Source organism: Vigna unguiculata, chromosome 5, assembly GCF_004118075.2.
Source record: "Vigna unguiculata cultivar IT97K-499-35 chromosome 5, ASM411807v1, whole genome shotgun sequence".
In the NCBI taxonomy this organism is placed as follows: Eukaryota; Viridiplantae; Streptophyta; class Magnoliopsida; order Fabales; family Fabaceae; genus Vigna; species Vigna unguiculata.
Genome location: NC_040283.1, coordinates 1863580 through 1889379, shown reverse-complemented (window position 1 = coordinate 1889379; position 25800 = coordinate 1863580). Strand labels below are relative to the sequence as shown.

General features: G+C 31.1%; 4 protein-coding genes across 4 annotated transcripts; all 4 read left to right on the top strand.

Annotated features, from left to right (window-relative positions):
- The first annotated feature begins 2364 nt into the window (after positions 1–2364).
- LOC114184162 lies at positions 2365–3694 on the top strand. The gene is made up of 2 exons (XM_028071425.1): positions 2365–2604; positions 3402–3694. Exons 1-2 carry the CDS (start codon positions 2493–2495, stop codon positions 3608–3610), a joined length of 321 nt encoding a protein of 106 aa, XP_027927226.1. The 5' UTR covers positions 2365–2492; the 3' UTR covers positions 3611–3694.
- LOC114186025 (probable disease resistance protein At4g27220) lies at positions 3683–5620 on the top strand. Its single transcript, XM_028074018.1, has 2 exons — positions 3683–4141; positions 4256–5620. The coding sequence occupies exons 1-2, from the start codon at positions 3683–3685 to the stop codon at positions 5618–5620; spliced, it is 1824 nt and encodes a 607-aa protein (XP_027929819.1).
- A 336-nt stretch (positions 5621–5956) lies between these two features.
- Positions 5957–6616, top strand: LOC114186017. Its single transcript, XM_028074009.1, has one exon. It carries the CDS (start codon positions 5957–5959, stop codon positions 6614–6616), a length of 660 nt encoding a protein of 219 aa, XP_027929810.1.
- A 10477-nt stretch (positions 6617–17093) lies between these two features.
- Positions 17094–25309, top strand: LOC114184161 (disease resistance protein RFL1-like). The gene is made up of 5 exons (XM_028071423.1): positions 17094–17099; positions 17676–17912; positions 21454–21531; positions 21789–21875; positions 23877–25309. Exons 2-5 carry the CDS (start codon positions 17690–17692, stop codon positions 25280–25282), a joined length of 1794 nt encoding a protein of 597 aa, XP_027927224.1. The 5' UTR covers positions 17094–17099; positions 17676–17689; the 3' UTR covers positions 25283–25309.
- The last annotated feature ends 491 nt before the right edge of the window (positions 25310–25800 follow it).

The window sequence follows — 25800 nt, the reverse complement described above, 5'->3', positions numbered from 1 at the left end:
TTTTGTGCCACAACCATTGACTACAAAGTATATTTTCTGACAATACTTAGAATATGAATATTAATCGAGTTTAGCATGCTTTTGGGAAAATCCCAGATTTCTCTCTCAACAGTAAACCCCAAAAATCTCCACATGCTTAACCCACTCATCCCCTTGCACGAAAATCAGTTCATCAAGATCGTTCGAACTCTCGTTCACCCAATTTTCCACCAAGCAGCATGCAAATAAAATAAATAATTAAAACATTACAATAATGATGTATCCAAGATTCAAACCCAAAACCTTTCAACACCATCCAACACACTCAACCACTTAAGCTATCACTACTCCTTTATTATAACTTGAGAAACTAATTCTCTTAGAGGTACTTCCAATCCACGATTATTACTAATTAAATATTTATTGTTTATATAAATTTATCGAGTCTTAAGCACGATATCTATATACCTTAACGTGAGAGAGTGTGTTGGAAGTCTCACATCTACTAAAGATAAAGAAATTTCATAGTATATAAATGGGGTGGAAACATTTCCTTACAAATCGATTTTGTGGGGGTTAAGTTAGACTTAAAGCCTACTTCCTAACAAATTCTCGTTGTTTCAACATTTTCATATTCTAGTAGTAAATTGCGGAAATGATAAAGGTCAACCTTTTGGGATATGATGAGAAGTGTAGAGCAATAATTTTGGCATCAGAGTTGGCGAAACGAAAAAGCACAATACTTTTTTTGGATGTTGGATGATATTTGGAAATATATCGATCTAAAAAATGTGGGAATTCCTTTTGGAGTAAAGGCTTATGACAAGTCACTTGAGACATGTGTGTCGAGAGATGGATTGTCTCTTACTTAATATGATAGAAGTGGGACTTTCTATGATGATGATCAACAGTGGCAGAACTTGGACAAAAATTGTAGGGGTGCCAAATTAGATTTGTTAAATATAATTTTTTTTAGTTAAAAAAAAAGTTCTTCATCTTTTTTCTTCATTTTCTCTACTTAAAACAAATACATATAATAGTGAAATTCAAAAATAAAAATATTACTATCATTCACTATTATATCATGATACCGAACCATGAATATCATTTTAGATCGTACCTCATCAATTTGATTTGGTGATATTGTCAAATTTGAGGCAGTTTTGCTCGAATCGCGTTCTAATGAATTTTTAAATTCATTATATGTAATTCTAAGAACTTTAGAGATTTGTTTTTTATTGTCTTGAATTCTTGGTTGTCATGAAATTTCTCAAGTTTAGTTAACGTAAATGCATTTTTTTCATCTTTATCACAAACCCTCCTCTTTAAAAAAAAGAATCAATTTTTTTATTTTTATCATAATCTTTCTAATATAAATTCATCACGTCTCGCCTATCTAGAAAAAATAAAATTTATATTCACAAATCACAATTATCACATTGCAAAACATAACAAAACTCATACCACTTTAATTAAATAAGCAACACTGTATAAATTCAAAACTTAAAAAAAAAATTTACCATAGGCAGCGAAAAACACAAAATCCCTAAATTTCATAATTAAGGGTTATAATAATTTGGGAAAAATTATAATTAGGGTTCCTACCAATTTCATAAAAGAATCCCTAGAATCATAATTTGGGTTTATATTAATTTGGAATAAACTTAATTTGGGAAAAACATCCTAAAAAGAATCATAAATTTAACATACATTACTCATAAAAAGATATTAATCTTGATATTAATCATAAATTTATTAATGTTTTTACTCAATCCATCGACAGCAATATATAAAAAAATCTCAAAGAGGAAAAAAAATGTAAAAAAAAATAAAATCCTTTAAGCATTTCAACACAATAAAACTTGGTTCCTATACAATTTTTAGTGTCACTTTATACAGTCATTTTTTCAATACAAATTAATTAAATAAAATGATATTATTTATGTTATATTTTTATATATCACTATTTTTTCTTGATCACACATTAACTATTTCAGCCCATTTTTTTATTTTTTCAATATTAAATAATTTACTATTAAAAATTTAAAATATATTTTTTCGTTCATAGAAGTGTTTAATATAATTTAGATCTTTCTAAAAGATGACCATATCATTTTTTAAGAAAAAAAAATAGTCACTCGAGTTTGTATATAATACATATACATATACATATATCGTCATATTTAATATTTTTAATTATCTTATGGCTTAAAAGTGGGTGAAAGGACCGAGGAGATGACTGATACCGTTGGTCGTTCAATTAACCATGGAAGAGTTATACAGTCATCATCATTAGAAGAACTTTTGTTACAGATTTATCTTGTTTATTTCCTTCTTCTCATCTTGTGTTTGTATTTTTTTAAGGTGAGACATCATTGATTTGTATTTTTCAATCATCAATTCCGTTGTTTGTGTTAGAGATTATATGTCTTGTCAAACATACCTACCTTAATTACTAGCTTTAGTTTTCTTGATTTTAGTGGAAGTTTGAGAAATGAATAGATTTTCTTTTTATGTACATCGCTTATTGCATTGAAGTGGTTGAAGGTGATCAAGGGATGGTAGAAATGGTTGGTGGTGCAGCTAACCCTGAAAACAGTCCATCATTAACCCTTTTATTAGAAGGTACGCATTTCTAGTTACAATTTTTCTTCTCTTTTTCACCCAAGTCCAAGTGTTTTTTATTTATTTTTCAATATTCAATTTTATTATTTGCTCAGTAAAGATTTTCGTGTTTTAACGTTATTATGTATTTTAAATAAACAACATTTTTTTTTTATTTCTTACTGCGAGCATGATATATATATATATATATATATATTGGAATTGTAAAGCACTCCCATTTGAGAATAATTGCTTTCTTTTTAAAATTCTCATGTCTAATTAAGTTTTTTATTACTCAAAAATTTAAATTTCTATTTTAGTTCCTATAATTTTCTTACCAATTCTAAACTTTTCTTTATTTTATATCAATAGTATAGTAGTCTTTCTCACATGGGCTAGTTTTTGCTTATTTTAAGTATCTCGTGATGTAATATTGATAAATAAAAATCAACAAATGAATAACATTAATTAGTAAAAACTAAAAACTAAAATAAACATATATTCACTAAAAGCATAGAATTTAATAATTTTAACTAAATATTGGAAATTTCAAAATATATATTTTAAACAATTATTTTGATGTCATTTATTATAAATCGATTAAAAAATTGAATTCTTTTTAGAAACTCCTAATTTAAATACTCTAAAGACCGATTTGGCTTGTAGTATATTGATTTCTTATTTACTATTAATAAAAGGAAAAGTTAGCAAATAAAATACTGTTTAACGAGAGCTTTAAAGATGTATTTGTATTTTTTTTTTGTTTTAATATATCAAAACTCTTAAATGAACTAAGCTTCACCAAAACAATAAAACAGGTCATGAAGCAGAAAATGGTCATGGTGTTGTGACTACTTTAGAAAGTAAATGTGATGAGTTTATATCCGATCTAACAAGTAAGGAAGAGGACATTCAAGGACAATTACAATTGATGGAGTCACGTGGCAAGGAGCGCAAGAGAAACGTTGATGAGTGGTTGAAAGAACTACAGAACATGAAACAAAGAGCTATCGATGTGAAAAAGTAACTGAATCAGTTTAGCTGCTCTAACTTCAATGTGCAACATGTACAATATAATTTATATTTTTTGATTTTAGAGATGGAAGCGCATATGGAAGAAAAGCCTTTGGTGCTGTCAAATGAATTTGATGGCAAGAAATTTGATAAAAATGTTAAGACGATGTGGGATCTTCTGCGAGAGGATAAAGTTTTCATCATTGGCATTCATGGAATGGGGGGAGTGGGAAAAACATTCCTAGCAACTTACATGGAAAGTGAGATAAAGAGAACCAAAACTTTCAAAGATGTCGTATGGGTAACTGTTTCCCATGATTTCACCATTTTCAAATTGCAACAACACATTGCAGAAATATTAAAAATAAAGCTTTATGGAGATGATGAGAGGGAAAGAGCATTGATTTTGGCGTCAGAGTTGGAAAAAAGAGAAAATATAGTACTTATTTTGGATGATGTTTGGAAATACATTGATATGGAAAAGGTCGGAATTCCTCTTCGAATGAAGGGTAATAAATTGATCATCACAAGTCGTTTGAGACATGTTTGCCAACAAATGGATTGCCTTCCAAGTAATATGATAGAAGTGATGCCTTTCCAAAATGGTATTATTTTTGATGATGATTATTATGTTGATGGTGATGGTGATGATATGAAGTTATTTTTGTTAAAACTTGGAGACCATGGGACACCTTCAACACTTCCCTCTCAAGTTTTGGATATTGCAAGATCTATGGTAGGGAAATGTGATGGTTTACCACTTGGAATCAGTGTAATGGCTCGAACCATGAAAGGGGAAACTAGAATCCACTGGTGGAGACATGCCCTGAATAAACTTGACAAATTGGAAATGGGAGTGGAGATGCAGGAAGAAGTCTTAACTGTACTGAGACGTAGCTATGATAATTTAACTGAAAAGGATGTACAAAAATGTTTCTTGTATAGTGCATTGCTACCAAATCCTGTAAGAAGATATCTTTTGATTATGAATCATGTTGATATGGTACTGTTAAATGGAAAGAGGAGGTTGGAAGAAATATTTGACGAAGCAAATGTCATAGTGGATAAACTCATAAATCATTCTTTATTGTTGGAGGATAATTCGGAGCTAACGATGCATGCTCTGGTGAGGAAAATGGCCTTGAATATCATCAAAGAGAATGGTAGTAACTTGATGGTAAAATGTGATGAAAGTATGGAAAAGATACCTGACATTGAGGAATGGACAATTGATTTGGAAGTAGTTTCTCTGGCTAACGATAAGATACAAGAAATTCCGGATGGCACATCTCCTAATTGTCCCCGTCTGTCTACCTTGCTTTTATTTGACAATGAAATTAGACATATTCCAGAGTGTTTTTTCATGCACATGAATGCTCTAACCACACTTGATTTATCAAGAAATGATCGCTTGACACGTTTGCCTCATTCGTTGTCTAACTTGAGGACTCTCACTTCTTTAATGCTCAATGGTTGTTCACAACTGAAATATATACCTCCACTGGGAGATCTACAGGCATTGCTAAGATTGGATATTTCAGGTTGTTTCATCCATGTACCACCGGAAGGTTTAGAAAATTTAGTAAACTTGAAATGGCTAGATATGTCCAGCAATGTCGATTTGGAGTTGGTACCAGGAAGTTTTCTCCCTAGTTTGACCAATATTCAATATCTAGATCTTTATGGTTGTTCAGGTATAAAAGTAGAAGATATAGAGGAGATGAATTTCCTTGAATGTTTTGCAGGAGCATTTGTCGATCGAGAGAACCTCAATCGTTATGTGCAACAAACACGGGACAGTGCTTATGGACCTCAAAATTATTCTATCCATTATCAAGATCGGAGTTACAAAGGGCATTGGGAGAAATTTTGGAACCGGGAGTTTCTTTCCGAAAAATATAAGTGTCGAACTATGTGCATCAAAGATTGCGAAGAATTGTCATATGTCCTCCCGAGAGACCTTGTGAAGTTATTGTTAAAGATTATACTTCAGTTGCTGCCTGTTTCATTTACATTAAAATAATTTATTTGTTTTAATTTTTTAATTAAAAGTTGTTTGACAGTTTTCAAACAAACTTAGTAGTGGAGATATTTTAGGAAGTTGTTAAACATGGGATTGTGACCCGTGCAGTTCTGTGCAGCTCCTATTATTTAGCTTAACAGTTTCATTTCATTCTGTATTTAAAAGTCTCCTTCAATTCAATGAGATAATTCACTTCAATCAGAAATATTGCTTTTGTTCAGAAACGTACTCCTCTGTTTTATTTCTCTTAAAACACCAACAAATTGGTATCAAGAGCCTTCTTCTTAGAAGGACCTGTGAGTGAATATTTAAACCCACCTTGCTTCAATCCATTAAATGGATTCTGAAACTCCTTTCACAGCACTAGCACCATCTGTGTTTGATGGTGATAATTATCACATCTGGGCAGCACGAATGGAGGCACACCTGGAGGCAAATGATCTTTGGGAGGCTATTGAGGAAGACTACGAAATTCTTCCATTACCAATAAATCCAACTATTGCTCAGATTAAAACTCAAAAGGAGAAGAAAGTAAGGAAGTCAAAGGCAAGAGCTACGTTGTTAGCTGCTGTCTCACAAGATGTTTTCACCAGAATCATGACAATCAAATCTGCATTTGAAATCTGGAAGTTTCTCAAGGATGAATATGAAGGAGATGAAAGGATTAAGGGAATGCAAGTAATGAATCTGGTTAGAGAATTTGAGATGCAAAAAATGAAGGAGTCAGAAACAATCAAGGAGTATGCAAACAAGCTTCTTGGCATTGCAAACAAGATAAGATTGCTAGGTAGTAAATTTTCTGATTCAAGAATAGTTCAGAAAATATTAGTAACAGTTCCTGAAAAGTTTGAGGCTTCCATTACTACATTGGAAAATACTAAGGATCTATCAAATATTACCTTGGTAGAACTCCTAAGTGCTATGCAGGCCCAAGAACAAAGGAGCAAAATGAGAGATGAAGTTTTGGTGGAAGGAGCACTGCAAGCCAAACTGTAGGTCAGCCAAGCAGAAAAGAAAAAAGTGAAGAATTACAAGAAAAATTTCAAAGGTTCAGAAGCTGCCAACACCAGTAAAGGTAATGAAAAAAAGAAAGAGTTTCCTCCTTGTAAGCATTGTGGCAAAATGGGTCATCCTCCTTTCAACTGTTGGAGAAGACCTGATGTTAGATGTGAAAAATGCAACAAACTTGGACATCATGTGAGAATTTGCAAGAGCAATTTTCATCAGAAAAATGATGCTCAAGTTGCTGATGAAGAAGAGGAGCAACTTTTTGTGGCCACTTGCTTTGCTATTTCAAATTCAAGCGATAAGTGGCTTATTGATAGTGGTTGCACTAATCATATGTCATTTGATCGTGAGCTCTTTAAGGAACTGGATACATGTGTAGCATCCAAAGTGAAGATTGGCAATGGAGAACACATTGCAGTGAAAGGAAAAGGCACAGTAGCCATTGAAAGTATGTCAGGTACAAAACTTATCAAAGATGTGTTATTTGTACCTAATATCAGTCAAAATTTGTTGAGTGTTGGCCAGTTGATTCAAAAAGGTTTCAAAGTTATCTTTGAAAGTGATCAATGTTTAATCAAAGATGCAAATGACAACGATGTGTTCAAAGTAAAAATGAAAGGAAAAAGCTTTGCACTTGATCCAATGAAGGAGGAACAAATAGCACTCCCTGCAGCAAATGTCCAAACTGAAGTTTGGCACAAAAGGCTTGGACACTTCAACCATACAGCAGTTGTGAATTTGCAAAGAATGGAAGTGGTTCAAGATCTCCCTTGTCTTGAATTAAAAATTCCAGAATGTAGAGCTTGTCAACAAGGAAAGCAATCAAGACTTCCTTTCAAGCAATCAACTTGGAGGGCAACTGAGAAGCTGCAATTAATACATACGGATGTGGCTGGACCTCATAGCACTCTGTCACTTAATGGTAGCAGGTATTTTTTGATTTTTATTGATGACTACTCTAGAATGTGTTGGATATATTTTCTTAAATTCAAATCAGAAGTTGCTGGTGTTTTTTTGAAATTCAAGAAATGGATTGAAACACAAAGTAGTCAGAAAATACAAGCTTTGAGATCTGACAACGGTAAGGAGTACACCTCCAAACAATTTAATCATTTTTGTGAAGAAGCAGGGATTGAACATCAGCTCACCGCTCCATACACTCCGCAACAAAATGGAGTGAGTGAGAGAAAGAACCGTACCATTATGGAGATGGCTAGATGTTTAATGTTTGAGAAAAATTTGCCAAGAGAATATTGGGCAGAAGCCGCACATACTGCAGTTTTCCTTCTTAATCGGCTTCCTACAAAAGCTGTCATAAGAAAAACTCCATATGAAGTCTGGTATGGTTTTAAACCTTCTTTGAAAAATCTTAAAGTATTTGGTTCTTTGTGTTTTGTTTATGTTCCTCAGGCAAAACGTGATAAGTTGGACAAAAAGGCAGAAGCTGGGATTTTTGTCGGGTATAGCTTAATTTCTAAAGCTTACAGAATTTTTCAGCCAAACACAAGGAAAATGTTGATAAGCAGAGATGTGCATTTCATGGAGAATGATGAGTGGGATTGGGATGAAAAACAAGCTGTAAAATTTCCTGATCAAGTTTCAAAATCTCAACTGGATGAAAATGAGCTTATAGATGACTTTCCAGTTAGAGGTATGAGATCACTTTCCGATATTTATCAAAGGTGTAATGTGGCTATTCTTGAACCAACAGATTTCTGGGAAGCAGAAAAGGATCCAAAATGGATTACAGCAATGAAAGAAGAACTTCGAATGATTGAAAAAAATGAAACATGGAAGTTGGTGAAAAGACCCACAAATAGAAAAGTGATTGGTGTGAAGTGGGTATTTAGAACCATGTTGAATCCTGATGGCTCAATCAACAAGCATAAAGCCAGACTTGTTGTAAAAGGGTACGCTCAAATTTTTGGTGTTGATTTTTTTGACACTTTTGCTCCTGTTGCCAGATTAGATACAATTAGATTGTTGCTAGCTATAGTTGCACAAAAGGGTTGGAAAGTTTACCAACTTGACGTGAAGTCAGCATTTTTAAATGGTTTTTTGGAGGAGGAGATTTATGTTGAGCAACCTGAAGGATTTGCTATGAAAGGACAAGAAGATGATGTGTACTTGCTCAAGAAGGCCTTGTATGGCCTAAAACAAGCTCCAAGAGCATGGTACAGCAGAATTGATGAGCACTTGATGCAGTTGGGTTTCAAAAAAAGTCTTAATGAAGCAACCCTCTACATTAAAGGTGATGAAATCAATTTCATTGTTGTCTCATTATATGTGGATGATTTGCTGGTTACAGGAAGCAATGAAGAGCTTGTGAGAAAATTCAAAGAAGATATGAAGAAAATTTTTGAGATGACAGATTTGGGAGAAATGGCTTATTTTCTAGGAATGGAAATAAAGCAGAAAAATGGAGAAGTGTTCATCTGTCAAAAGAAATATGCTAAGGAAATTCTGAAAAAATTCAGAATGGATGAATGCAAGAGTGTAGATACTCCAATGTGCCAAAAGGGGAAGCTGAGTAAAAGAGATGAAGCTGAACCTGTTGATGAAACTTTTTACAGAACTAAAAGAGTCCTAAGGTACATGAAAGGGACTTTAAATTTTGGTATCAAATTCTGCCCAAGTCAGGATTATTCATTGCAAGGATATTCTGACAGTGACTGGGGAGGTTCTCTTGATGATTTAAAAAGAACTTCAGGGTACTGCTTCTTGTTTGGAACATGTGCATTCTCATGGTGCTGCAAAAAACATAATACTGTGGCACAGTCTACAGCAGAAGCTGAATTCACTGCAGCTAGTACTGCTGTAAACCAAGCTTTATGGTTGAGAAAAGTGTTAGTAGATTTGAACATGAAGCAAGAGAGATGCACTGAATTATTTGTTGATAATCAAGCTGCGATCTCTATTTCAAACAATCCTGTTTTTCACGGAAAAAACAAACTCTTCAACATCAAATTATTTTTTATCAGAGAAGTGCAAAAGGAAGGAACTGTCAGCTTGATTTATTGCAAATCTGAATTGCAACTTGCTGATATATTTACCAAGCCTTTACCAAGAAGCAAGTTTGAGTTTCTTAGAAAAAAACTGGGAGTCTGCAGCAACCAAAGTAAGGAGGAGTGTTAAAGATTATACTTCAGTTGCTGCCTGTTTCATTTACATTAAAATAATTTATTTGTTTTAATTTTTTAATTAAAAGTTGTTTGACAGTTTTCAAACAAACTTAGTAGTGGAGATATTTTAGGAAGTTGTTAAACATGGAATTGTGACCCAGTTCTGTGCAGCTCCTATTATTTAGCTTAACAGTTTCATTTCATTCTGTATTTAAAAGTCTCCTTCAATTCAATGAGATAATTCACTTCAATCAGAAATATTGTTTTTGTTCAGAAACGTACTCCTCTGTTTTATTTCTCTTAAAACACCAACAGTTATCTGTAAAAGACAATGCCCAATGGGTATGTTTATGTGCTGCTCTGTCAAATGGTCCTTCTTCTTTGAAGGAAATTAACATTCAGCATTGCACAAAACTGAAGAGCTTGTTTTGTTTATCTTTTTCCTTATGCGCTAGTATGCGAAGCCTTCAATCTTTGACACTTTTTCATTTGCAAAGTTTAACTACCATGTTTTCGATGGGCATGTTCTCTCAACTCAAAGACTTTCATATTAGCTACTGTCATGGAATAAAGACATTGATAACTTCAAGCTTAGTCTCACACTTTCAAAACCTGGTATCTATAATTGTGTCAAACTGTGATTCAATGGAACAGATATTTGCACTGACTTCTGATGACAATGATAGTATCAAAATTACACTCCCTAAGTTGAACACTTTGAGAGTAGAATATTTACCACAAATAAAGACAGTGTCCGAGAGAATTTTAGTATGTAAGTATGGGTTTAGATTGAACATCAATGGTTGTCCCAAATTATGTAAACCCAGAATAGAATACTTGGCTCTATGATTTGACTGTGTTGGTTAGATGATGAGACGCTTAGTCTTTATGTCATTATTCTTGAATAGACAAAATAAAATCATAATTTACTTTTTGAAAAATATGAGGTTTACTAATATGTTTGTGGAAGAATATATATATATATATATATATATATATATATATATATATATATATATATATATATATATAAAGAAAGCCCACCAGAATAGTAAAGGGTCTTGCAAGTTAGTTGCATGTTGCAATCAACGGTGATTATTCGAAGTTACAAGACTTGACCTTTAAATAGCAAGATATATATATATATATATATATATATATATATATATATATATATATATATATATATATATATCATTTTTGGTGTTTTTGGTATTCAACGTCTATTCTAACACATGAGAACGTTATGCATACATTGGATTGCCGATATTTAAATTGCACATCAGAACCTACTTCACCGTTAGATATGGTGAATCTATGGTTTAATTTGCATGAATTATTCACTGTTATAAAAAGTAATTTACCTGCACAATTTTAAAGCATCTCTCAATTTTAGCAGGAGCTATTTGGAATAACTATTTTATATTCTAAAATGAATAAAAAGATGTCCCAAAAGGTTTATATGGGTACAAGAAGAAACATCTCTATAAAGTCAACAAATTTATATGACTAATGATAATTCAATGAATATATAAAAATAATTTATAATGCATAAACTATTTTATGTTTCAAATGCCTTACGCACCCAACTATAATACTTTAATACTCTTTTTAACACTCAACTTTTTCTGAATAAATTAACTTATTTGTAAGAATTAAAATAGTACAATTTTTCCAGACAAATAAATTGATCTAAAGAAATGGTCTGATTAAAATATGAGTTCATGATCTGCAATCATCAGTTCATCAAGATCATGTCTTCCATGACAATTCTCAACTATTTATAACATCTCACATTCAAACGAAAATATGTAAATTCATAGAAAGCCCAACAGTGTCACAAAATTCTCTACACATAGCAAAAATAATTCCAAACATAAAAAAATAAACTATTTAGCACTAGCCAAGATTTGAACTATCATTCACTCAATTTATCAAGCATATGCACAACCAACAAGCCATTACAATGTTCAATGGGTATCCTTATGTGATGCTCTGTCATTAAATGATCCTTCTCCTTTTAAGAGAATTGACATTAATCATTGCACAAAACTGAAGAGTTTGTTTTATTTAGGGTTAAGTATGATTTTAGTTTCTGAACTTTGGTCAAAAATTAGAATTCGTCTCTGGTTGAAACTTTGATAAATTTTGGTCCTAAACTTTAAAAATGAATGAATATAGTCCTTTTAACCCAATTATGTTGACTCTTTTTCAACAGGTGGGATGTGTTTCATGTTAATATTGGAGTTGTTTACTCTGTTTGACATATTATTGGCTCAATATCTACTGAGAAATGCGTTCGAAACCTAAAAAAAAGTTCACAAAATTGGATTAAAAGGACTATATTCATTCATTTTTAAAGTTTAGGGATAAAAATTTATCAAAGTTTCGACCAGGAACGAATTCCAATTTTGAGTCAAGGTTCAAAGACTAAAAACATACTTAATCCTTCTATTTATCATGTTCTTTATGTGCTGATATCAACCCTCAATAATTGGCACTTTCTCATTTGGAAAGTTTAACTGCCATCTGCAAGGAAGACATTGCTAATTTAATGCAACCTTTGCATTCGATAAGCATGTTCTCGTATCTCAAAACCTTTTCTATTAGTGAATGTCACAAAATAAAGACGTTGATGACATCAAACTTAGTGCCACAACTTCAAAATGTGGAGTCCATAATTGTAGAATTTTGCAATTCAATAGAACAGATATTTGCAATGACTTATGGTGATAGTGTTAGGAATCCAAGTGTGAGTCTAAGTCCCACATTGACCAGAATTGAGAAAGTAGAGCACCATATAAGGATCAAGGCCCATAAACCCATCGCCTTAAGGTTTTGGGTTGAAAGTGGTGTCAGTGTCTTATGTGGTTGGGCTCAGGTCTCATTGGTGTTGTTCTCCCCGGTGAAACCCCCTCTGTAAAACCTGACAGATAGTAACAAAATTACACTTCCTAAATTGACCAACTTGGAAGTAAAATCTTTACCACAATTGAAAGCTATCCATGGTTGTCCCAATTTGTGTAAACCCATAATAGAATGTGTGGATTGATTGTGTTGATTCAAATAATGTTTAGTTTTTATATTCATTATTCTTGTAAAGAGAAAAGAAATTCATGATTTACATTTTGAAAAAAGTATGATGGCTTTACCAATAGGTTTGTGGAAGAATATATATTTTGGTATTGCAATATGATAATTTTTTGAAACGAAAAATATTAGAATACTTTTGATCATACAAAGTGTTATGCAACATTTTGAAATATTTGAGGCTACACAAAACAGAGCATCTCCATCGTTGTAGTAGAAATAATACTATAACTCAGTGAGTGAAAGAAAAATAACTGTTACAAAAAAAAATGCATGTATAAAAAAAATGTATGTATGTGAAGGAATTTAAGTATGAAGTTTGGGTCCTGTAAATAAAGAACATTAATCATTTATTGAGTTTATTTTTTTATTTTTTTTCTTTAATAATAGTTAGTTTTTTTTTTCTGCAATATCGTTGGCATAATTATAAGAAATTAATAAAATATTGAAGAGAAACAAAAGGAGTTGAAAAATGGAGAATATATATATTTTTAATTTGTGTTAATTGAACATTTTTTAACATGTGTTGTAAGGTTAAAAGACTACTTCAATTTTAAAATTGAGGAACCAGTGTGGTTAGAGTTATTAGATTTTTCTTTATTTAAAATTTGAATGCTAAATAAGTTTTAGATGGTGTTTTTCTTTATCCGATGGAATTCGTTATTCTTAAAAGTTTTAATTTTTATCTCTTTTACTTTAGATATTCTAAACAAGTTTTAATTTTTTATATTTTTAATTTATTTACTTTTTATCCAATTTTTTTCAACCTTCACGATAACCAAATTTATTCCACAATTATTCAAATCAATTGAGCTTATTATGCCTAGTTTTGGTCCAAAGAACTCTTCATCAGATCCAAAAGCTCTAACGCTTTTAAAATTATAGGAATTCCTAATCTTTGAAAATTTTGTTTGTACAACTTACTCTTTCCTTTCTTTTTTTTCCTTCTTGCACTTCCATAGACTTTGGTTTACTCTTTTTTCTTTTGTGGGTCCTCTTCATCTTTGAAAAATTTATTATTTGTTGAATTTCTCATACCACCTACTATTGAATTGTTATTGACTCACTCATTAATGTCCAGTTTTATATTTGACACGTAAATACCTTAAATCCTAAATTCTAAATATCTTAACGTTAAGAAATGTGTTAGAAATATCAAATTGATTGAAAATAAGATGAGTTTATAATATATATAAATTAATGTGAATCTCACTTTATAAGGTGATTTTGTATCTAGTAAACCTTATAGGATAGTTTTACTCTAAGCTGCATCGAAATTTTGTTGAGTGTTAACATTGTCATGTTCATTCAATCTACCAGGATGATCATTGTTTTGTGCATGTGCAATGTTATTTTCAGAAACAAAGTTATCGTTTAAGTTGTTAGATCGAGGGACAGTAAAATCAAATTCATAATCATTAGTTTGCTAAAAAATATATGTATCATTTCGCTGCATCAACTTCGTTGCTCTATATGAGAATCAGGTTTATTAAGATTGCCACCGCCAGATCAACCACAAGCGTGGGGAGGAAGAGAAGAAAACCAACCACCACAGATACACCCACAAGAGTAATATGGATATTTTCAAAATTATGGGATGCACGAAGAAAAAAAAGGGGTGCAGAAAGAAGCTTCCTTTTGCTTCAGACAAAGTATAAGATGTTCTGTATTACAAACGAAATCTATAAAGAAAGCCCATACCACGGGAATTGTAAAGGGTCTTGCAAGTTACTTCATGTTGCAATCGTAAGTGATTATTCAAATTAGCAAGATATATATGTTTCCATCACATTCAAAGTAAAATCTTTGGTGTTTTTTTATTTTCAACGTTTATGACTCCAAACCACAGTTATCACCACCATATGAGAACCTTAAGCATGCATTGGATTACCAATATCTATATTGCATATCACAACCCAATTCACCGTTATAAAAAGGAACTTAGCTGCAAAATTAATTTAGAGCATCTCTAGTCAATTTTAGAATGAGCTACTTCTATGCATTGAATTGCACACATCTATATTGCATATCACAACCTACTTCACCCTTATGTATTGCAAATCTAGCTTAATTTCCATGAATTATTCACCGTTATATATAAAAAGGAATTTATCTGTAAAACTTTTTAGCATCTCTCGTCAATTTTACAATGGACTACTTAGAATAAATCTTTTATATTCTAAAATGAATGAAAGATGTCCCAAAAGGTTATAAAGTACAAGAAGAAACATCTCTAGAAAGTCAACAAATTTATACGACTAATTCGAATCGAATGAATGTAAAAAAATCATTCATGATGCATAAAACTATATATTTTGTTTCAACTGCCTTAGCTTGATTTATCTAGGCACTCAACCATAATACTTAAATACTCTCCTTAATAAATTAACATATTTGTATCAAATTAAAATAATGCAATTTTTAGAAAATAAAGAAATGGTCAAAGTCCAAGAGTTGCACTTTTTGAATTAAGGAAAAGGTGATGATAAAAGAAAAGAAATGCGAGAAAAATAATTTAAGGAAGTTATTAAATGATTTGATAGGTTTGATAAATTAAAAAAACAAGAGAAGGAAATGGATTACCAAACAGATGCAAATGTAAATAAATTGCTATTTTAATAGTTAACAAACTTGTTTCTAGGCTCGACCTTTGTTGAAGCACTTGAGAAGGAGGACTTTGGAACGTTTGAATCACACCATGTTTTTCCAAAACAAAACTGGTCCTTGGAACGTTTGAATCACACCACTCACTCACACTTAAAGGATTGCACAAATTTTGATTCATGTACACAACACAACGCGTTGATGCTTGTCAGTGCATCTTGAACTTCAGTTTTCTGGCGGGTCATGATGTCTAATGGTGTAAATCACTTTTGTACTATTTTTGTTACCATTCTCCTAACATCATGTTGCTTGCTAAAGCCCTTTCTATTCTTTGTAAATTAGGTTATTTGTTACATACAGCAATGTATTTATTCTTGTAAAATACCATGTATGAGTTGTAACACTTCCGAATCTAACACGGCGCATAAAATCATAATTTACGCTGCAATTTTTTGTACTTTATAGTTTTTGGCTGAATTGAACATCATCAAAATTCAAAATGAGTTTTAGAATCACCGAAGTGAAAAATCACACACACATACATACTTACATATATATATATATATATATATATATATATATATATATATATATATATATATATATATATATATAAAAGATGTGCAACCAAACATCAGGGAAAAATCACGTTCATAGAAAAGATTACATACCGCATTCTATTTAAAATTTTAAAACATTGGATTTGGAAGTTTTATTTTCTTATATATTTTTAAATTTTTTTTATCTATATTCAGTCCGTAACGAATGAGACTTGGATTTCTAAACTCTGGAGATGGATCAAATAAAACATTGTCTTTCTTTGTAATTACCGTTCTGCATGTTGAAATGCCATATATCTCCGACTTACTTTTGATGTCATTAAGTTTAATTACGTCAATGTTTTGAATTTTGTAATTTTTCATGGACGTCCCTGGTAACTTCACCTATCTAGGATTTGCTGACAGAATAGCAAACTAATAAAATAAAATGAGAAATACGTTTTTTGCCTCATTTATGAAGGAAGACTTATGAGGCATGCTATAAGACTTATGAGTCAAGATAATGGGGTCCAACGAGTTATTGTTTGGTTACTTTAATGAGGCAACTGTCTCTGAACCGAGTCCAACCCTTATAATAAATAATACCACAGACTGAATCCAACCCAATTGCATATGCATTTTCATCTTTCTTTTTTGCTCTTTGTTTCTCAGATCACTCCTAAATTTTGAAACAAAAATTTTATATATTAAAAGAGTACATTGCAGCATTCAGTAATCAACCACCTCGAAGAGAGCTTTATTCGGTAATTCCCTCTTTCTTCTCTCTGATCTTCCAATGAAAATTATTGCTCCATGATCCATTTTTGTATTGGTTTTACTTTACCTTATTTCTATAATTTTGCATTTCGTGATAGTTGGGTACTCAGTTGAAAATCAAAGTTAACGGGTGTTGTGAATGATTGCTTAAACACTTCTTACCTGTTTGAATGAAATCTAAACTAATTTAACACCTCAGAAAGAGATATCCCTTCAACACCCCCAACACCCAACTTAGATGCATTTTCACTCCAAAATTTTGAAACGAAATTTGATATATTAAAATAGAGTAAGTTGCTGTATTCAATAATCAAACACCTGGAAGCAGGGCTTTATTCGGTAATTCCCTTCTCTTCTCTGATGTTCCCATGAAAATTATTTTCCTCGTTTTATTTTATACTTAAACGCTTCTTACCTGTTTGAATCGAATTTAAACTAAATTAATACCTCATAAATAGATATCCCTTCAACCAAACCCCAGAAGAAACGATTCACCTGCAGGATAACCATGTTCTCTAAGGAGAGACTTGAATCTGACGAATCTGACACATCTTAAATCCAGAACTTTTAGACATTAGATTTATGGATTTTGTTTCTTATATATTGCTCATCTCACTCATATCCACTCATTCTGGGATTGTACACTTGAGTTTCCCATGGTATTCCCTTCTCAGTGAGAGCGGGGGATAGAATAGGTCCGGAGCATGCTTGAAATGTGAATTGAAAAATCATGTTATTATGCCCAAAGCAGAACGCACTACTGTTTTTGCAGTTGATGACACATTCATTAAAGCCTCTGTCAGTAGCCTTAAACCTGTTTGAGGTGGTGAAGATGAGATTTGATTAAGAAACGTGATCCCACTTTCCAACTGTGGATGAAATGAATATTAATTATATTTCATTGTGTGGATATAGGAAATATAGTAATAATGGGTAGACCAAAACATGATCACTACTGGAATGAAGTTGATGAAGAAAAAGATGGTAAATTGAAGTGTAAGAAATGCGGACATAAATTTAAAGGAGGAGTTTCAAGAATTGAAGCACATATTAAGGGAACAGGAGGCATTCGTAAATGCTCCCCTCCCCTTAATGATACAACATTTTCAAATCATTCCGAACAACACATGAATGTTATCGATACATCACCAGGTACAACTATTTCTCATTTCTCATTCACTCACCCACTCTTTCTTGTGCATCCTATTTAAATGTTCAAATTTTTTATTGTATCGTAACTTTTTCAAAGGTTATTTATTAATGTTTTTACTTAATTCATCGACAGCAATATATAAAAAAATCTCAAAGAGGAAAAAAATGTAAAAAAAAAAAAAAAATCCTTTAAGCTATAAAATTTTTAGTGTCACTTTATACAGTCATTTTTTCAATACAAATTAATTAAATAAAATGATATTATTTATGTTGTATTTTTATATATCACTATTTTTTCTTGATCACGTATTAACTATATCAGCCCATTTTTTTATCCTTTTCAATATTAAATAATTTATTAATAAAAATTTAAAATAATTTTTTTCGTTCGTAGAAGTGTTTAATATAATTTAGATTTTTTTTCTAAAAGATAACCATATCATTTTTTAAGAAAGAAAATTCTAAGAAAAAATAAATAGTCACTCGAGTTTGTATATAATACATATACATATATGGTGATATTTAATGTTTTTAATGATATCATGTGTTAAAGTGGGTGAAAGGACCGAGGAAATGACTGATACCGTTGGTAGTTCAATTAACAATGGAAGAGTTATACAGTCATCATCATTAGAAGGTATGCAACTTTTGTTACAGATTTATCTTGTTTATTTCCTTCTTCTCATCTTGTGTTTGTATTTTTTTTAAGGTGAGACAACATAGTTTGATTTCTATTTTTCAATCATCAATTCCGTTGTTTGTGTTAGAGATTATATGTCTTGTGAAACATGCCTACCTTAATTACTAGCTTTAATTTTCTTGATTTGAGTGGAAGTTTAAGAAATGAATAGATTTTCTTTTTATGTACATAGCTTATTGCAATGAAGTGGTTGAAGGTGATCAAGGGATGGTAGAAATGGTTGGTGGTGCAGCTAACCCTGAAAACAGTCCATTATTAATCCTTTTATTAGAAGGTACGCATTTCTAGTTACCATTTTTCTTCTCTTTTTCACCCAAGTGTTTTTATTTAGTATTTTTTTATTTATTTTTCAATATTCAATTTTATTATTTCCCCAGTAAAGATTTTCATGTTTTAACGTTATTATGTATTTTAAATAAACAACATTTTTTTTTTATTTCTTACTGCGAGCATGATATATATATATATATATATATATATATATATATATATATATATATATATATATATATATATATATATATATATATATATATATATATATATATATGTATATATTGGAATTGTAAAGCACTCCCATTTGAGAATAATTGCTTTCTTTTTAAAATTCTCATGTCTAATTAAGTTTTTTGTTACTCAAAAATTTAAATTTCTCTTTTAGTTCCTATAATTTTCTTACCAATTCTAAACTTTTCTTTATTTTATATCAATAGTATGTATTCAATAATCAAACACCTGGAAGCAGGGCTTTATTCGGCAATTCCCTTCTCTTCTCTGATGTTTCCATGAAAATTCTTTATATTTTTAGATTATTTATTTTAATTTTTTGTAATAATATGATACGATGATCTCATGATGATGAAAATAATAAATTAAAAATAAATTAAAAGAAGTGACTTAAAGTATCATACACATATAAGGAAAGACTTTCGATCAATGCTAATGGGTCCAGCGAAATATTGTTTGGTCTTGGTCATGACACGGCTACTTTATGACTTATGAGGGTGTATGTGTAATTTCCAGGAAATTTCGGCGAAACTATCTCTCCTTGGACCGAGACCAACCCTTGAACAGCCTACATAATAATATTATAAAATCTGCGAGATTTATATTGAAAGAGAGTAGGTTGCTGCGTATTCAGTAATTAACACCTGGAAGAAGGGCTTTATTGGGTAATTTCTTTATTCTTCTCTGATTTTCCAATGAAAATTATTGCCCTCGTTTTATTTTATACTTGAATGCTTCTTACCTGTTTGAATCGAATTTAAACTAAATTAATTCCTTATAAATAGTTATCCCTTCAACCAAACCCCAGAAGAAACGATTCACCTGCAGGATAACCATGTCCTCTGGGGAAAGACTTGAATCTGACGAGTCCTGAGTCGTGAAGTACTTCATAAATAAGAGATCTGACACATCTTAAATCCAGAACTTTTAGACATTAGATTTATGGATTTTGTTTGTTATATATTGCTCATCTCACTCATATCCACTCATTATGGGATTATACACTTGAGTTTCCCATGATATTCCCTTCTCAGTGAGAGCGGGGGATAGAATAGGTCCGGAGCATGCTTGAAATGTGAATTGAAAAATCATGTTATTATGCCCAAAGCAGAACGCACTACTGTTTTTGCAGTTGATGACACATTCATTAAAGCCTCTGTCAGTAGCCTTAAACCTGTTTGAGGTGGTGAAGATGAGATTTGATTAAGAAACGTGATCCCACTTTCCAACTGTGGATGAAATGAATATTAATTATATTTCATTGTGTGGATATAGGAAATATAGTAATAATGGGTAGACCAAAACATGATCACTACTGGAACGAAGTTGATGAAGAAAAAGATGGTAAATTGAAGTGTAAGAAATGCGGACATAAATTTAAAGGAGGAGTTTCAAGAATTGAAGCACATATTAAGGGAACAGGAGGCATTCGTAAATGCTCCCCTCCCCTTAATGATACAACATCTTCAAATCATTCCGAACAACACATGAATGCTGTTATCGATACATCACCAGGTACAACTATTTCTCATTTCTCATTCACTCACCCACTCTTTTTTGTGCATCCTATTTAAATGTTCAAATTTTTGATTGTATCGTAACTTTTTCAAAGGTTATTTATTAATGTTTTTACTTAATCCATCGACAGCAATATATAAAAAAAAATTCTCAAAGAGGAAAAAAATGTAAAAAAAATCCTCTAAACATTTCAACATAATAAAACTTGGTTCCTATACAATTTTTAGTGTCACTTTATACAGTCATTTTTATAATACAAATTAATTAAATAAAATGATATTATTTATGTTATATTTTGATATATCACTATTTTTTCTTGATCACGTATTAAAAGAGAGAAATGTAGTAGATGCTATGTTTATATAAACATAATATAATATAATCATAATCTTTATAATAAAATCATCTTGAATACCATAAACAATATAAAAATTAATTGAAAATAATTGATAATGATGGCTGAACAAATAAAAAATAATACAGGACATAATATCAATTAGAGATATTAAAATAATATTATTGACATAAATATTAATATTTATGATATTGATTCTAATAATTAAATCATAATTTTCTCTAATTTTAACTATTTCAGCACATTTTTTATCTTTTCAATATTAAATAATTTATTATTAAAAATTTTAAATAATTTTTTCGTTTGCAGAAGTGTTTAATATAATTTATATTTTTTCTAAATGATAACCATATATTTAAAAATAAAATTGTAAGAAAAAGAAAATAATCACTCGAGTTTGTATATAATACATATACATATATCGTGATATTTAATGTTTTTAATTATCTCATGTGTTAAAGCTGGTGAAAGGACCGAGGAAATGACTGATGGTCGTTCAATTAACCATGGAGGAGTACAATTATCATCATTAGGAGGAGGTATGTAACTTCTGTTACATGTTTATTTATCTTGTCTTGTTTATTTCCTTCTCTCATCTTGGGTTTTGTACTTTTTAAGGTGAGACAACATAGTTTGATTTTTATTTTTCAATCATCAGTTCCATTGTTTGTGTTAGAGATTATATGTCTTGTCAAACATACCCACCTTAATTACTAGCTTTAGTTTTCTTGATTTTAGTGGAAGTTTGAGAAATGAATAGATTTTCTTTTTATGTACATCGCTTATTGCATTGAAGTGGTTGAAGGTGATCAAGGGATGGTAGAAATGGTTGGTGGTGCAGCTAACCCTGAAAACAGTCCATCATTAACCCTTTTATCAGAAGGTACGCATTTCTAGTTACAATTTTTCTTCTCTTTTTCACCCAAGTGTTTTTATTTAGGGTGTGTTCCTACGAGGATTGATGTAAAGGAGAGTGTGAAGATGAATTTATTTAAATTTGAATGGATGACTTTTTGTATTTTTTTGAGTGAATTTAGAGATAAATTTTATGAAAGTTAGTGAAAGGTTTGATTGATATGATAGATAAAATAAATTATAGAAATAGATAGAATTAGAAAGTTACCAAAATATCCTTAATGAAAAAAGAGAATGATTTAGTAATTTGATATTATAAAATAATTATAATTAATTAATACGAATTAAAAAAAATTAAAATTATATAAAATTTTAAAATAAAAAAATTAAATTTTTATGAATGTAAAAACAATTATACAATTAAATTTAAAAAATTTATATAATTAAATTTTACACAAAAGTTATATAAAGTTAAAAAAAATTAATTTTTTTAAAAAAAAAGTAAAACAAAAGTAAAAAAAAAAAAAACTAACGACCGTGTCGAAACCGGTGTCATCCTTTATAAACCAAGGTACCGGTTACATAACCGGTGCCATCCACTTCTCAAAATACTACAGCACCGGTATTGCACCAGTGCATATCACCACCACAACCACCATTGCGGGCAACCATGCCACCCGTTCATCCTCTTCGTCGACCATCACACCCCCGAACCACCTCATCTTCTTCCCCTCCATGCACTCAACAATCACACACACACACACCCCATAACTCACCTCTCAAAACACCAGTCAGATCACCATTCACAAGCACATTGTTACTTCCATTTTAAAATGACCTTCGAAAAATAAACAATGGAGGAAGGAATCTTGGTCAAGAATATTTTTCAGGTATCTGGCAGAGGAAGGCAGACGAAGGAATCTGCCCACATGCTTTTGGAAACGGGAAATGAGAGTAAGGGTACTTTCGTCATGTATACAAATCATATGTAGTATCTTCGCACTTTTGAGGGGATGTATTAATCCATTCATCCCGAGATAAGTTCTTGCATATCCCTTCAAATAATCTAAAACGAACGTGCTCCAATACCAAGATCGACTCTCTCAAATTTGCTTCAACAGTGAAAAACCCTCGTACCTTGGTGTCTTTTTATTTATTTTTCAGTATTTAATTTTATTATTTCTCCAGTAAAGATTTTCGTGTTTTAACGTTATAATGTATTTTAAATAAACAACATTTTTTTTTTGTATTTCTTACTGTGAACATGATATATATATATATATATATATATATATATATATATATATATATATATATATATATATATATATATATATATATATATATATATATATATATATATATATATATATATATATATATATATATATATATATATATATATATATATATATGAATATTGGAATTGTAAAGCACTCTCATCTGAGAATAATTGCTTTCTTTTTAAAATTTTCATGTCTAATTAAGTTTTTTATTACTCAAAAATTTAAATTTCTCTTTTAGTTCCTATAATTTTCTTACCAATTCTAAACTTTTATTTATTTTATATCAATAGTATAGTAGTCTTTCTCATGGGCCAGATATTGCTTATTTTAAGTATCTCGTGATGTAATATTGATAAATAAAAATCAACAAATGACTAACATTAATTAGTAAAAAACTAAAAACTAAAATAAACATATATTCACTAAAAGCATAAAATTTAATAATTTTAACTAAATATTGTCACTTTCAAAATATATATTTTAAACAATTATTTTGATGAATTTATTATAAATCGATTAAAAAATTGAATTCTTTTTAGAAACTCCTTATTTAAATCCTCTAAAGACCGATTTGGCTTGTAGTATATTAATTTTTGATTTAATATTAATGAAAGGAAAAATTAGCAAATAAAATTCTGTTTAACGAGAGCTTTAAAGATGTATTTGTATTTTTTTTTCTTTTTTGTTTTAATAATATATCAGAACTCTTAAATGAACTAAGCTTCACCAAAACAATAAAACAGGTCTTGATGCAGAAAATGGTCATGGTGCTGTGACTACTTTAGAAAGTGACTGTGATGAGTTGATATCCGATCTAACAAGTAAGGAAGAGGACATTCAAGGACAATTACAATTGATGGAGTCACGTGGCAAGAAGCGCAAGGGAAAAGTTGATGGGTGGTTGAAAGAACTACAGGACATGAAACAAAGAGCTATCGAAGTGAAAACAACACTGAATAATGAGATGTATTTAGTTGAAGAACTACAAGAACAAATGTATTTAGTTGAAGAATTAAAAAAAAAAATACCACATTTGAATAATGAGATGCCTTTGGTGTTGTCAAATGAATTTGTTGGCCGGGAATTTGAGGAAAATGTTGAGAAGATGTGGGATCTTCTGCGAGAGGATAAAGTTTTCATCATTGGCATACATGGAATGGGGGGAGTGGGAAAAACATTCCTAGCAACTTACATGGAAAGTGAGATAAAGAGAACCAAAACTTTCAAAGATGTCGTATGGGTAACTGTTTCCCATGATTTCACCATTTTCAAATTGCAACAACACATTGCAGAAATATTAAAAATAAAGCTTTATGGAGATGATGAGAGGGAAAGAGCAGTGATTTTGGCGTCAGAGTTGGAAAAAAGAGAAAATATAGTACTTATTTTGGATGATGTTTGGAAATATATTGATATGGAAAAGGTCGGAATTCCTCTTCGAATAAAGGGTAATAAATTGATCATCACAAGTCGTTTGAGACATGTTTGCCGACAAATGGATTGCCTGCCAAGTAATATGATAGGAGTGATGCCTTTCAATTATGGTAATATTTTTGATGATGATCATTTCGAGTTATTTTTGTTAAAACTTGGAGACCATGGGACACCTTCAACACTTCCCTCTCAAGTTTTGGGTATTGCAAGATCTATGGTAGGGAAATGTGAAGGTTTACCACTTGGAATCAGTGTAATGGCTCGAACAATGAAAGGGGAAACTAGAATACACTGGTGGAGACATGCCCTGAATAAACTTGACAAATTGGAAATGGGAGTGGAGATGCAGGAAGAAGTCTTAACTGTACTGAGACGTAGCTATGATAATTTAACTGAAAAGGATGTGCAAAAATGTTTCTTGTATAGTGCATTGCTACCAAATCCTCTAAGAAGAGATCTTTTGATTATGAATCGTGTTAATATGGTACTGTTAAATGGAAAGAGGAGGTTGGAAGAAATATTTGACGAAGCAAATGTCATAGTGGATAAACTCATAAATCATTCTTTATTGTTGGAGGATTTGGAGGATAATTCGGAGCTAACGATGCATGCTCTGGTGAGGAAAATGGCCTTGAATATCATCAAAGAGAATGGTAGTAACTTGATGGTAAAATGTGATGAAAGTATGGAAAAGATACCTGACATTGAGGAATGAACAATTGATTTGGAAGTAGTTTCTCTGGTTAACAATGAGATACAAGAAATTCCGGATGGCACATCTCCTAATTGTCCCCGTCTGTCTACCTTGCTTTTATTTGACAATGAAATTAGACGTATTCCAGAGTGTTTTTTCATGCACATGAATGCTCTAACCACACTTGATTTATCAAGAAATGATCGCTTGACACGTTTGCCTCATTCGTTGTCTAACTTGAGGACTCTCACTTCTTTAATGCTCAATGGTTGTTCACAACTGAAATATATACCTCCACTGGGAGATCTACAGGCATTGCTAAGATTGGATATTTCAGGTTGTTTCATCCATGTACCACCGGAAGGTTTAGAAAATTTAGTAAACTTGAAATGGCTAGATATGTCCAGCAATGTCGATTTGGAGTTGGTACCAGGAAGTTTTCTCCCTAGTTTGACCAATATTCAATATCTAGATCTTTATGGTTGTTCAGGTATAAAAGTAGAAGATATAGGGAAGATGAATTTCCTTGAATGTTTTGC